At 42.7% G+C, this 13,737-nt stretch overlaps 1 protein-coding gene across 4 annotated transcripts in view; it reads right to left on the bottom strand.

Moving 5' to 3' along the window:
• LOC309523302 (fragile X messenger ribonucleoprotein 1-like) overlaps nucleotides 1-13,517 on the bottom strand; it is a 201,218-nt gene extending 187,701 nt beyond the window's left edge. The window contains exons 1-2 of one of the 4 annotated variants that reach the window (XM_082207092.1): nucleotides 13,266-13,516; nucleotides 13,137-13,220 (exon numbers count right to left, since the gene is read on the bottom strand). In XM_082207092.1, coding sequence (XP_082063218.1) covers nucleotides 13,137-13,187 — 51 coding nt within the window. In that variant the 5' untranslated portion in view covers nucleotides 13,188-13,220; nucleotides 13,266-13,516. Of the gene's footprint in view, nucleotides 1-13,136 lie in introns of all 4 variants that reach the window. The other 3 variants (XM_082207094.1, XM_082207093.1, XM_082207091.1) reach the window with 3 other exon arrangements.
• Nucleotides 13,518-13,737: the final 220 nt, after the last annotated feature.

The raw sequence follows: 13,737 nt of genomic DNA, 5'->3' as shown, positions 1-13,737 counted from the left end.
AAAAGTTTACTATATCAAAAGGGACAAGGCAAGGATGCCCATTGTAAGAGAAAATAAAGAAAATAGAGGTCTTCAAATAGGGCATCAGAAATATCAACTAAGGACCTTTGTGGACAACTTACGTTTTATTTGAAGATAACCCTTTTAAAAATATGAGAACAGTATTTAGTGAGATTTAACAGTTTGGAGACCTAGCAGGTTTTTATATACCGTATTTTTCGCCCTATAGGATGCACTTTTCCCCCTCCAAAAATGAAGGGGAAATGTGTGTGCGTCCTAATGGGGCGGATGCAGGCTTTCGCTGAAGCTTGGAGAGCGAGAGGGGTCGGTGAGCACCAACCCCTTCTCACTCTCCAGGCTTCAGGAAGCTATCAGCAAGCCTGGGGAGCCCGCGGGAGTTCCCGCAGAGCTCCCTAGGCTGCGGATAGCAGCCTACTGCCCAGAGCGCGGGGCGCGCTGAAGCCGCGGCTGGGGGGGCTAAATTTTTTTTTCTTTATTTCCCCCCAAAAAAACTAGGTGCGTCCTATAGGGCGAAAAATACGGTAAATAAGGGTAAGACAAAGATGATGGTAAAAAATATGAATCAACAGGAGAAAGACGTTGCAAGAGAAGATGGGTATCAAGGTGGAGAAAAAGGTGAAATATTTGGGTGCATGGCTAACAAATAATGAAATGTTATATCAGAATAATAATGTTAATGTCTGGAATGGAGTGAAACATGATTTACTGAGATGGGGAAGGGTGAAACTTTCGCTGTTGGGAAGGATTTCAGCCATAAAGATTACCTAAGATTTTTTTTATTTCAAACCATGCCAATAATTAGTAATGTCAGCTGCTTCAGACAATGGCAAAAAGTTATCTAGATTTATCTTGCAGAGGAGGAAACCAAGGATTAAATTTAAAATATTAATGGATCTTAAGGAAAGAGGTAGATTCTCACTGCAAGATCTTAAATTATATTATGGAGCAGTTTGTCTGATCTGAAGGATTGTTGTTATTTAAAAATATTATATTGTTGGATTTGAAAGGGTAAGGAAGACTGTCTGGTTGGCATGCTTATTTTTTTTGGTATGATAAGACAAAGATTCACAAAGTGTTTTTGGATCATTGTGTACGAATAAGTCTTTTGAGAGTCGGGGCCAGGTGCGGGGTTAATTCTGAACGCTGATTCGAATATGTTAATTGCTGCATTACAAGAAACAATGCCACATAACTTTTTCTCAAAATAGGGTTGGAATGGGGGGGGTGGGGTCCTGAGGGGTCATTTCATCATATGTGAACTCTGACTATCGGTCGAATAAAGAAATTGATTGATTGATTGATCATCATATGTGGTGGTCTTGTAGCAAGGCTATGGGTTTCTGGGAAATGATATACCATGAATTGAAAAAGATGTATAAAATGACCTTTCCCAAAAAACCCAAAGCCTTTATTATTGGGGATAATAGAGACAGAGATTCCAAAAAAAAACCCTGACCAACCTTTTATGTATGCAACAACTGCAGCTAGAATTTTATACGCACAGAAATGGAAAGATAAAGAGACTCCAGAGACTTCCGGGTTAGCGCCATCGGCTAATGGCGGATTCCCTCTGAGCTCCGGAGGGAATCGGCTCCGCAGGATTTGGGTCTTGCCACTGCGACAACGCGGGGACCCTTAAAAATCACAGGCGGTGAAGCCTGTGAACCTGGTGACTCAGCGGGCACCATTTGCGCCCCCCCGACCCGTGAAGGAGCCTTTTTAAAGGCTTCAGAATGGGAGACGGGGTGAGCGGCGCGGTGCTTTGAGTCGACTGCTTCTCCTACGGAGTGAGGCCGCATGCCATGGTCGGAGAGCGCTGACTTCTTCTTGTGAACAATTGGATTTTAAAGCAGCAACCCGTGAGTAGTACGGAAATTGGATTTCTAAAGGAATTTTTTTTTTTTTAATTAGGCACGATCGGGGAAGGCATAAACAGGAAGTCCGTCTCCCCGTCCTATAAATAATCTAAAGCAAGGACTAACTAACTAAGGTCGAGAGGATTTTTTCCTTCTTATTGGGCAAAAGATATTAATTTCACGATTTGGCAGTTTAAGTAATTTTTACTGGAGGATAAGAGCTAATTTTTGGAGCTGAAGTGTCACACACACACACCCCCCGGACCCGGGAGTGATCCGCGAGAAAGCCTGTTGGAGAGATATCGAAGAGCTTGACAGCTGTCAAATTAGCTGTCAAGACGGAAAAAACGAACTTTGTTTTCTATTGTCTCTGCTGGTTATATTTGTTACAATTTGGTTATACTTTGTTGAAAATAAGGAAGAACCGATACAAACTAACTTGATTTTTGGATTTGAACTGGAAGGAATACTAAGTAACCAAAATCCCTCTAGAGGGGGTTTTGGGACATTACAAGAATGGCTGAAGGAGGGAAAACTCAAGCTAAATTGTACAGAAATTTTCTTTCTCTTGGGAAACTTACAAGGCCAAATTGATGTTTTGGCTACTAACGTTGCAACCCTGGACTTAACAGTAAACAAGTGCATTGAATTTGATAAGGATTTGATCCGGGAAGTTCATGCAGCTGGACAAGAGGAGAAAGTTGAGAACTTTGAGTGTGTGGAGAAAGAGACACATGTTGTTTTTGAGGAAAGGGAAGGAGGAGATGTGGTGATGCAGATGACAAAGGAGAGCCAGAGTCCTGACATGATGGTTACAAAGGAAAACAAGAATTGGATGATGAAAATCTGGTCCAAATTGGAGACTGAAGAATGGAGAGATCTCTTTAAGTGGAGATCTGAAGACCTAAGGATTACAAATTTGATTAAGGTGAAAGATGGAGCTTTGGGGGCACTTGGACTTGAAAGGAGCAAGAAACAAGATTTGGGCTCCACTTCTAAGTATAGTGGTCTGGCTGGAGGAAACATTGTCCCCATCGGGTTAGAGCATATCCGAGATCTGGTGTTTAATATTAAGGACTCAAAAAAACCGGCAGAGAGGAACTGAGAGACAATTAAGGGCCTCGGACGTGAGATCTCCAGGCTGATAGCAGATTAAGACTGATGAACGTTTGTTGGGGATTGAAACCGGGAAAGGGGATGGGGTGGGGTTTGGGGATCCAAAGGGTGTATAATTATAATTTGTCTTTTTCTTTTTATTCTGTTTTGTTATCAGTATGAAAAGTGGGGAATTCGTGGAAGGGAATTTGGGTCGACTTTAGAAAAAAGGATTTAAGAATGAGTACTGAGGTATAAATTTTGAGGTTTATAAGGTAAAATTTGTTTTTTAAAATTAATTAAGTATAAAAAGGTTAAAAATTGGGGATAAGAACTTGTTGAATTTACAATTTGAATTGGAATATAAGAAGGGGAGGTGCGGGGAAGTCAGGGAAATATGTTATAGAAAATAAGGATTGTAAACTGTATTTTTCTTTTTGGCTTTTTGAAATGGAAAATTCTTAATAAATATTTATTTTGAAAAAAGATAAAGAGACTCCAAATAAGGAAGAATGGCTTATAAAACTGACTGATAAAGTAAGAGGACAAAATAATATCTTCATAGATGAATGGAGGCCATTGGTGGGTTAACGATTGTGCTATTCTTATATGAAGTCACATGCAAGATTTGAGATATGAGCAATGGAAGAGTGTAGAGAATGGACTTTGGGCGCTTCGAAAATATAGATGTGTGTTAATGCAGCTACTACTTGGGTCGTTCCATATCAAGTGGTCCAATTTTTTTACCTCATGTCAAATTTCTTAATATTCTGAACACTTGTTGAATGATCAAAACAAAGTTTAAATTTAAAATTTTATTTTTTTATCTCATCCCGTTTGTGAGTGAATTTCAAAAAAATGACAATTTTGACCTTGCCAGTCTACACAAAACCTTAAAAGCTCAGCCCAGAATTGAGATATGTCAAAAAGAAAAACACCAATCTCTTCAGAACTTCATGGACTTTAATATGATATGTCACATGGTGGGCTTACTTTAAATTTTAAAGTTAAGTCACATAACTTAAAATTTAAAAAAGTGATTTAAATATCATATGATTAAATTTTCCCCCAAAATGTATTGATTTTTTAACATTTCTAAGAGCTACCTGCAAAATTTTGGGATCCCAATGAGATCACAGTTTTTATAAATATTTTGTACATACATGTCTGCCTTGGTTCTGTTTAGGATAAGTGGCTCTTCCTGGAGTAAAATATTGCAGAATAAACAAGACTTCAAACTATAATATCAGTTACTTCAGGCATTTTAGTTTTGAAATATTTCAATTTTGGGCTGAGCCAAAATTGTCAATTTTTTGAAATTTCAAACCCTCATAACTCAAATGGGATGGGATAAAAAATTAAAAATTTAGATTTAAACTTAGTTTTGATCATTCAACAAGTGTACAAAATATTAAGAAAATTGGATGACGAGCAGCAAAGTCAGTCCTCAGGGAATGTGCAGGAGACCTTGGAACGGACAGCTCACGGAAGAACCCCAACCAAACCTAAGAGGAGGCATGTAGTGGTGATAGGGGATTCCCTACTGAGGGGAACAGAAGCAGTGATCTGTGGGCCTGACAAGATGTCTCGGGAAGTGTGCTGTCTCCCCGGGGCTAAGATCCAAGATGTAATCGAACGACTGCAAGGAATCATAAAACCCACTGACAAATACCCCTTCCTCTTGGTTCATGTGGGAACCAAAGACACTGCAAGCAATAGCCTCCAGAAGATCAAAAGAGACTATGAGGCTCTCGGCAGGAAATTGAAGCAACTAAATGCACAAATTGTCATCTCATCTGTCCTCCCAGTTGAACGACGTGGCCCAGGGAGAGAGGGAAAAATAGTGGAAGTGAACAGCTGGCTTCGTAAATGGTGTAAACAGGAACGGTTTGGATTCTTAGATCACGGACTGCAGTTTCTTGAAGATGGACTTCTGGCAAGCGATGTTGGTTTCTGCTTTCTTCACTGTGCAGTGAAGTGCATGTCACAAGACAATGTTTACATTCCACAGTCAGAGTACTGTTGGGTTTTCCCACGGGAATGGGAGACTGGATGTGACGTACACTGGTTTCCTGTTTTTCACTAGTTCTCTCGGAGTTCTTTGTTCCGAGGAGAAGGATGGTTGCTTCTCTGCTCCCGCAGAGGCAAGATGCATGTTTGTAATCTCTCAACATTGAAGTGAAAATAAAGCAAAGTTAAGCATGTGGCACGTACTGCTCATCATTCCACTGTGTACAGGACTCTGCAATTACAACAAGCGATGGGCTGCACCTCACAACGGTTGGGACGAATGTTTTTGCCAAAAATCTCAGAAACCTCATCAGGAGGGCTTTAAACTGACTAATGTGGGGGAGGGAGACAGTGCTCCTGAAGGTAGGTGTTTATCAACTGATGCAGATGATCATCCAAATGTCATAGACCAAATGGAGCAAACAGCACGCAGACCTAGTGGTGGGAGGAAAAAATCCTTAAATAAGGGACACGGGGGAATGATTAATGGACTTCAATGTCTGTACACTAATGCGCAAAGCATGGGAAATAAACAAGATGAGCTTGAGCACTTGGTAGAGCAAACTAAATATGACATAATAGGCATCACTGAAACCTGGTGGAATAAGTCCCACGATTGGAATGTAATAATGGGGGGATACAATCTATTTCAGAGAAACAGACCAGACAAGAAAGGAGGAGGAGTGGCGTTATATGTCAGGGATGTGTATACCTGTGAAGAGATCCAAGATTTAGAACCTCAAAGCCTAAGTGAGAGCATTTGGGTCAAAATTAAGGGAGAGAAGAATAACAAAGACCTCATTGTGGGAGTTTACTATAGATCCCCAAGCCAAACGGAGGACACAGATGATGCCTTCCTGGAACAGATGGCCAAGCATGCAAAAGGAAGGGAGATAGTAGTAATGGGGGACTTCAATTACTCGGATATTTGTTGGATGTCAAACTCAGCCAAGAGCATAAGGTCAAACAGATTCCTCACTGGCCTTGCAGACAACTTCATTGTCCAGAAAGTGGGAGAAGCAACAAGAGGAACAGCCATTTGAGATCTGGTCCTAACCAATGTTGATGACCTGGTTAGTGGGGTAGAAGTGGAAGTGATCATGCTCTTCTGAAGTTTACTATACAGTGGAAAGGAGCAGTCAAGCATACTAGGACTCAATTTCTTGACTTTAAGAAAGCCAACTTCATAAAACTTAGGAAAGTGCTGGGTGAGATCCCATGGACAGTAATACTAAAAGGAAAGGGAGTTCATGATGGCTGGGAGTTTGTTAAGAGGGAGATAGTAAAAGCACAACGTCAGGCAATACCAATGAGACGGAAACATGGAAGGTGCCTAAAGAAGCCAGGGTGGCTATCTAAAGAACTTTTAACTGAGTTAAGATTAAAAAAGGATGTGTACAAAAAATGGAAAAGGGGGGAAACCACCAAAGAGGAATTCAAACAAATAGCCAGCACGTGTAGACACAAAGTCAGAAAAGCTAAAGCACAGAATGAACTCAGGCTTGCTAGAGAGGTTAAAAGCAACAAAAAAGGCTTCTATGGGTATGTCCGTAGCAAAAGGAAGAACAAAGAAACAGTGGGGTCACTCAGAGAAGATGGTGAAATGCAAACAGGGGACACAGAAAGGGCTGAACTCCTCAATGCCTTCTTTGCCTCAGTCTTCTCCGATAAAGAAAACAATGCCCGACCTGAAGAATTTGGAGCAAATGATTCAGCAAAGGAAACACAGCCCAGAATAACTAAGGAGATAGTACAAGAATACTTGGCTAGTTTAGATGTATTCAAGTCTCCAGGGCCAGATGAACTGCATCCAAGAGCATTAAAGGAACTGGCAGATGTGATCTCAGAACCACTGGCAGTCATCTTTGAGAATTCCTGGAGAACAGGCGAAGTCCCGGCAGACTGGAGGAGGGCAAATGTTGTCCCTATTTTCAAAAAGGGGAAAAGAGAGGACCCAAATAATTACCGCCCAGTCAGTCTGACATCAATACCAGGGAAGATTCTGGAGCAGATCATTAAGCAAACAGTCTGTGAGCACCTAGAAAGGAATGCCGTGATCACCAATAGTCAGCATGGATTTCTGAAAAATAAGTCTTGTCAAACTAACCTGATCTCGTTTTTTGACAGAATTACAAGCCTGGTAGATGAAGGGAACACAGTGGATGTAGCCTACCTTGATTTCAGCAAGGCATTCGACAAGGTGCCCCATGATATTCTTGTAAAGAAGCTGGTAAAATGCGGTCTTGACTATGCTACCACTCAGTGGATTTGTAACTGGCTGACTGACCGAACCCCAAGGGTGCTCATCAATGGTTCCTCTTCATCCTGGAGAAGCGTGACTAGTGGGGTGCCACAGGGTTCTGTCTTGGGCCCGGTCTTATTCAACATCTTTATCAACGACTTGGATGATGGACTCAAGGGCATCCTGATCAAATTTGCAGATGACACCAAACTGGGAGGGGTGGCTAACACCCCAGAGGACAGGATCACACTTCAAAACGACCTTGACAGATTAGAGAACTGGGCAAAAACAAACAAGATGAATTTTAACAGGGAGAAATGTAAAGTATTGCACTTGGGCAAAAAAAATGAGAGGCACAAATACAAGATGGGGGACACCTGGCTTGAGAGCAGTACATGTGAAAAGGATCTAGGAGTCTTGGTTGACCACAAACTTGACATGAGCCAACAGTGTGACGCGGCAGCTAAAAAAGCCAATGCAATTCTGGGCTGCATCAATAGGAGTATAGCATCTAGATCAAGGGAAGTAATAGTGCCACTGTATTCGGCTCTGGTCAGACCTCACCTGGAGTACTGTGTCCAGTTCTGGGCACCACAGTTCAAGAAGGACACTGACAAACTGGAACGTGTCCAGAGGGCAACCAAAATGGTCAAAGGCCTGGAAACGATGCCTTATGAGGAACGGTTAAAGGAGCTGGGCATGTTTAGCCTGGAGAAGAGGTGGTTAAGGGGTGATATGATAGCCATGTTCAAATATATAAAAGGATGTCACATAAAGGAGGGAGAAAGGTTGTTTTCTGCTGCTCCAGAGAAGCGGACACGGAGCAATGGATCCAAACTACAAGAAAGAAGATTCCACCTAAACATTAGGAAGAACTTCCTGACAGTAAGAGCTGTTCGACAGTGGAATTTGCTGCCAAGGAGTGTGGTGGAGTCTCCTTCTTTGGAGGTCTTTAAGCAGAGGCTTGACAACCATATGTCCGGAGTGCTCTGATGGTGTTTCCTGCTTGGCAGGGGGTTGGACTCGATGGCCCTTGTGGTCTCTTCCAACTCTATGATTCTATGACATGAGGTAAAAAAGTTGGATCACTTGATATGGAATGACCCTGAAATTGTGTTATTGTACATATTTATTACATGCTGTGTGTGTGTGTGTGTGTGTGTGTGTGTGTGTCATTCCACGCCAAATCACCTGATTTTAATTCTTGACCGTGCTCTCACAACTCAGATTTTCTTCTATTTTTTATGTGTAGATACCTGTGAGATAATCTCAAATTAATTTTGCTAAAAAAAAATTGTCCAAAATTGGACACAGGATAATTTTCTTTAAAAATTGATTTTTGCGCTTTGACCATATCATTGCAAAAGTGTTTTACACAATAAAATTAAAAAGAGCTCTAGGACATATTTTGTTTTTTATTGAAGGAATGGGTTTCTGTGTAGTAAGTTTAAAAAACTGACTCAACCCCCCTTTTTGTTCTTTCAAAAGAGAGCACTTTTAAATGCGTAAAACTTGAACTGTTGAGCAAAAACCACAATAAAGGACACAACTGCATAAACAGTTCTGTCCTTTATCAGGACAGGACCTTGGCTCCCCAGGGAACAACGAAAACACGTCAAAACTTTATCTTATGTGCCAACCACAAAATACGCACAAGACCAATGTCCGGGGGAAACGCCAAAAGCGTGTTCCCGGAGTTTATGACGTACCCCCAGATAAGAGTAGGAAGAGGAAGATCCTTTTACGGTCAGAAGTACAAGAAGGAAGATCCTTTTATGGTTGAGAGTACCAGAGCAGGAACATATGTGATGTCAACCTCCGTATACAATTTGACGTGGCTGGGAAGGGGGAGAGGATGCCTGGAGAGTATACAAACTGCATGAAACCTGTCATTTCTTTGGACTTTGCTGTGGACCCACCACGCAAGTGCCTTCTGCTATCCGGAGAGCAGAATAAACTCTTTCTTTGAACCAACTCGGTGTCGTTTTGACTTCCTTCCTCCCGTCACGGAGCAACGCAGACCCAATCGGTGAACTCCAGTAAGGCTACATTATAAAACTTAATTTTTAAAATACCATAGTTGACACACTTTTTTCCTCCTAAAAAGTAAGGGGAAATGTCTGTGCGTCTTATGGAGTGAATGTGTGGTTGATCGCTGGCTCCCTTTCTGGCCCTGCCCCCTTGCCCAGGCCTCCATTGTTGAATGTTGTGCAGATGGAGGCTGTTTGTTTCCCCAGCTGCATGTGACTGGCTGATCTGTCTGGAAACTGTAGAAACAGCTCCTTTTCCTTTCCTAAAGAAGCTGTAGAACCCATGAAACAGATTTTTTTTCCCTTTGCAAAGTAAGCTCAACAACTGTGAGCTGATCCCCCCAAAAACGGGGCTTTCCCCCTTTCCTCCTCTAAAAACTTATGCGTCTTATGGTCAGGTGTGTCTTATGGAGCGAAAAATACGGTATATCAGATGACATTGTAACATAAGAGAGTACAATTTAACTATTCTCACGAATGTGTTTCAGGCTCAAAGAGACCTTAAACCTGTACAAAATAACAATCTTTTTTTGTAAAAAACTTGCTTCAAAATCAATTTATTTTTTAACCACAAAAAACACTCTCCTCATTTTTAAAACATAACAAGCACATGGTTAGCCCATTCTACAACAAAAGTATGATGCACAGTCAGTGACCCTTTTCTGTGGCACTTAATACCATTTTTATACCTTATTTTGAAAGAGACCACAATTAGCTTTATTTTGATACCAATATAAGCCCAATTGGTTGAAAAATAAGTGAAACAGGAGGTTTTTTCTAAACTGACGCAGAAATTGCAGTAGCTTAAATTGTGCGGAAATCGAAATTTTAAAAAAATTCTCCTGTGCCCAAATCTTAAAAATAATCTGAGGTTATCTCATAGATTTTCTTCAAAAAATGTTTATGTGTAGATACCAGAGTCGTGAGAGCTCATGGCACCAAGGGACTTGGCGTGGAATGACCCATATATGTATGTATGTATGTATGTATGTATGTAATTGGTTTTATGCCTGACAGCTGCTTAGATGCCAGCTTTGACAATTAAGAAGCATATAAATTCATTAAGACTACTGAAAGAAATTAGAGAGAGAAAGTGAAACAAATGTGCAACTTTAGATTATTTGGAGAGGTGCTGTGAGAAGAGGCAGGGGAAGTAGAAATAGTTCTATGAGCAGTTCCTCCTAAATAACAGGGTTAGGGGAAGAGAGGATGTCTCAAATCTCTCTAAAGCAACCGTCCAGTGCCTCATTACATAAGAAAGGAACTTTCCAGCCTCCCCCCCCCCTCGCAAAGCAAAGCTCATTCTGATTAAATAACAAACCCATACACACCCCTTCTCTTCTTTTGGCTCTTCTCTTCTGAAACAAGAGGGTGGTGGGAAAGTGTGGGGAGTGGGAGAGATGATCGCCTGGAGGAGAAAGAAGTAGTGGAGGAATTCCAATCCAACCCCCATTTCCAAAAACTGCTTTATTACTGTAAAAGAGGAGCAAAAGACTGCTGGATTAAGCAGAAGCTGGTCTTGAGGGGAGGACCACTTGGCCTATCACTCAGTATCCAAAAAACCAAAGTGCCGCACCAACAAGCACAAAACAACCCCTCCGCAGTGCCACAAATCCAACTTAATGGTGTAACGTTGGAAAAGGTTGATCACTTCTCCTACCTGCGCAGTTATCTTTCCAAAGGGGCCGACATTCATGCTGAAATCCAGCGGTGCCTGAACTCTGCAAGTGCAGCTTTCTCCCGATTGAAGTGCAGAGTGTTTGAGGACTGGGACATTCGCAAGGGAACCAAAATACTTGTTTATAAAGCTATTGTACTACCAATTTTACTGTACGCTTGTGAAACATGGATCACTTATAATTGCCATCTCCAACTCCTCAAACAATTCCATCAACAGTGTCTCCAAAAAATTTTACACATCACTTTGGAAGACAGGCGAACTTACGCCAGTGTACTAGAAGAAGCAAAGATCACCGGTATCGATGCAATGATTATTCAACATCAACTTTGTTGGACTGGTCATATTGAAAAGGAGGTGAAAAGGAGAAACAAGCTAAGAAACAAGGCATGTCTGGCAAACCCTCACTGTGATAAACTCCCACCTGGAAACCTTATGTCCCCACTGTGGAAGGACATGTGCATCCAGAATTGGCCTCCACAGTCACTCATGGAAGAGAATCTTACTCTGCTACAAGTGACTCCCAAAGAAAGGAAGAAACACTTTCATCAACCTAAGCCTCCCCATCTCAATTTGGTTAACAGGTGCTCAATTCAGACACAAGTACTCGTACACTGAAAAATTCACATGAATATATGCATATAACACACAACCACAAATCAACAGTGAAAGGGCTCTATATATGTATGAGAATTATATACAGATGAAATGGGTTTATATATGCTTTCACTCCTCATCCTCCCCCCCCCCCGGTTGCTACCTGTCCCTTATAATAAGGGATTGCCCCTTATTTCAAGGGGAAATGCTGTGTCCCTTATTTCTGCCTCGCTTTCTTCTCCCTCCTTTTCTGCTGAGGTGAGCACTGAACTCAGCTTCTCCCTCCCTCCCATCTCTACCAGCGCTGTTGCCTCCCTCCTGCCTGTCTGCATTCTCTGTCTCCCTTTCCTTTCCTTTCCTTTCCCTACCCCTCCCTGTTACACTAAATCCAGTAGAGTGAATGGAGTGATTTGGGTGGGGGGAGAGGAGAGGAGAGGCTGGCCAGCACTAAAGCTGGCAGATTTTTTTCCTGCTGACCAGGGAAATGAAGGATACTAGGCTGCTGTATAAAGAGGGACAGTGGATATTGCAAACCCATTTTTTAGGTACCAAAGAAAACCCCTCTCCCCAAAAACCTATGACTATTTAAAGAGCTTTAGATGTGTACTGCAGATGAGGACTCAAACTCCCTTGCAAGAAACCATAACAGTCCTAAATTCACTTTCAGCTTGACTCTTTGAAAATAGAAATAAGTCCCAATTATTTCAGTTGAATTTACTTTCAAGTATGCAGAGGAGTGAAGCCTTAAACGGTGGTTGTTTTTATTTATACAATATTTGCATCAATTTAAATAAAGGACAGGTCCAAAAATGAAGCACACATGTAACCCTAGTGGTTAAATGAACTTGTTTAATTATGATGAATGCATGTGAATGTATAAGGCATTAGCTACATGGAAAGGGAAGTTGGAGACAAAGCTCCGTGAGGAAAAGAAACAGAATTTGTTGCACCGGGTTTCTACATTTACCATTCTTCTGACAAGCAGAAATTCAGCAGGTGGGGAGGGTATGAGTCATTGAAATTAATGTGCCTTGCTTAACGTAGATCTGTAAATTTCATTGGGTCTCCTCTATGAGTATGACCTGCTCTGGAAACAACCCATTGTAATCGATTACTTTACCTTGTGCAGAAATTACTTAAAAGCAATTTTTAGTCCCCCAATTCCTCCCTCCCATCATGTCCCATATTTTGCCTAACCTGTCCCTTATTTTGCCAGACCAAAGGTGGCAACTCTACTCCAACCCCCTGCCACCGATTACTCCACAGTCTGAGGTAGTAATGTTTCTGAATACCAGTTGCTGGAAACCTCAAGAAGGGGTGTTCGCTCCGCTCTCGGGGGCCAGGCTTCTCAGAAGTCGATCCAAGGGGGGCAGGAGATTACGAGTGTGACAGAGGCAGCCGCAGTTTCCTCTTGCACCTCGCGAACCTCTTCTCTGCCTACCCCCCAATGTTCTCCTCAGGCTTAAACGTGTGTGTGAAAAGGGGCGGGGCGGTTTTCCAGTCTGGCCCAGCGGCGTTCTAGGCCCTCGGGGCACAAAGAGAGTGAAGTGGAGGAGTCAACACTTCACTCCTCGATTCGCGCCAGGAAAACGACCTCATTTCATTACCTTGTAAAAGGCCTGGTTGGAGCCGCGCACCTCCACCACCAGCTCTTCCATGGCGGCAGCGGCGGCAGGACAGGAGGGAGTTGTGGAAAAGCAGGAGGTGAAAAGAGGCCTACGGCCCAGACGGCCTGTCGTCCGGCTTCCTCCTTTCTTGTGGCCTCCTTCCGTCTACCTCACTGGCGCGTGCAGGAGGCGGCGGCGGCAATTTAGGCCGAGAGGCGGCTTCCCCTTCGCCACCTCCTAACAGCTCGTCGTTGTCACTGCCCTTAATGAAAGTGAAATTGTCACCCCGCAGCGTCGAAGGCTGTGGCGGCAACGGCTGCTGAGCAGGGAAGTGGGGGACGAGCAGTGCCACAAGCCGCCCGCTTCGAACGTAAACATTAAAAAAACTGGCGCCGTCACGTGATACAGCGGGGTTCCGGAGATGTGACGTGGGGCGGGAGGGGTAAGAAAAGGAGAGGAGTCGGAGTCACACGATTACTCCGGCTCACTTACGTGAGCGCGCTCTTTCGAGCGTTCTCTGGTGCTCAAGAAAGAGCATTACCGAACGCTGAAACCCTAAGTGACCAACGGCGTCGATGAGCTGTCGCCCACCCCTGTCTAC

This window comes from Podarcis vaucheri (genome assembly GCF_965113315.1).
Source record: "Podarcis vaucheri genome assembly, chromosome: W".
Lineage (NCBI taxonomy): Eukaryota > Metazoa > Chordata > Lepidosauria > Squamata > Lacertidae > Podarcis > Podarcis vaucheri.
Note: the sequence above shows the minus strand (reverse complement) of the source record. Positions and strands in the feature narration are given on the sequence as shown.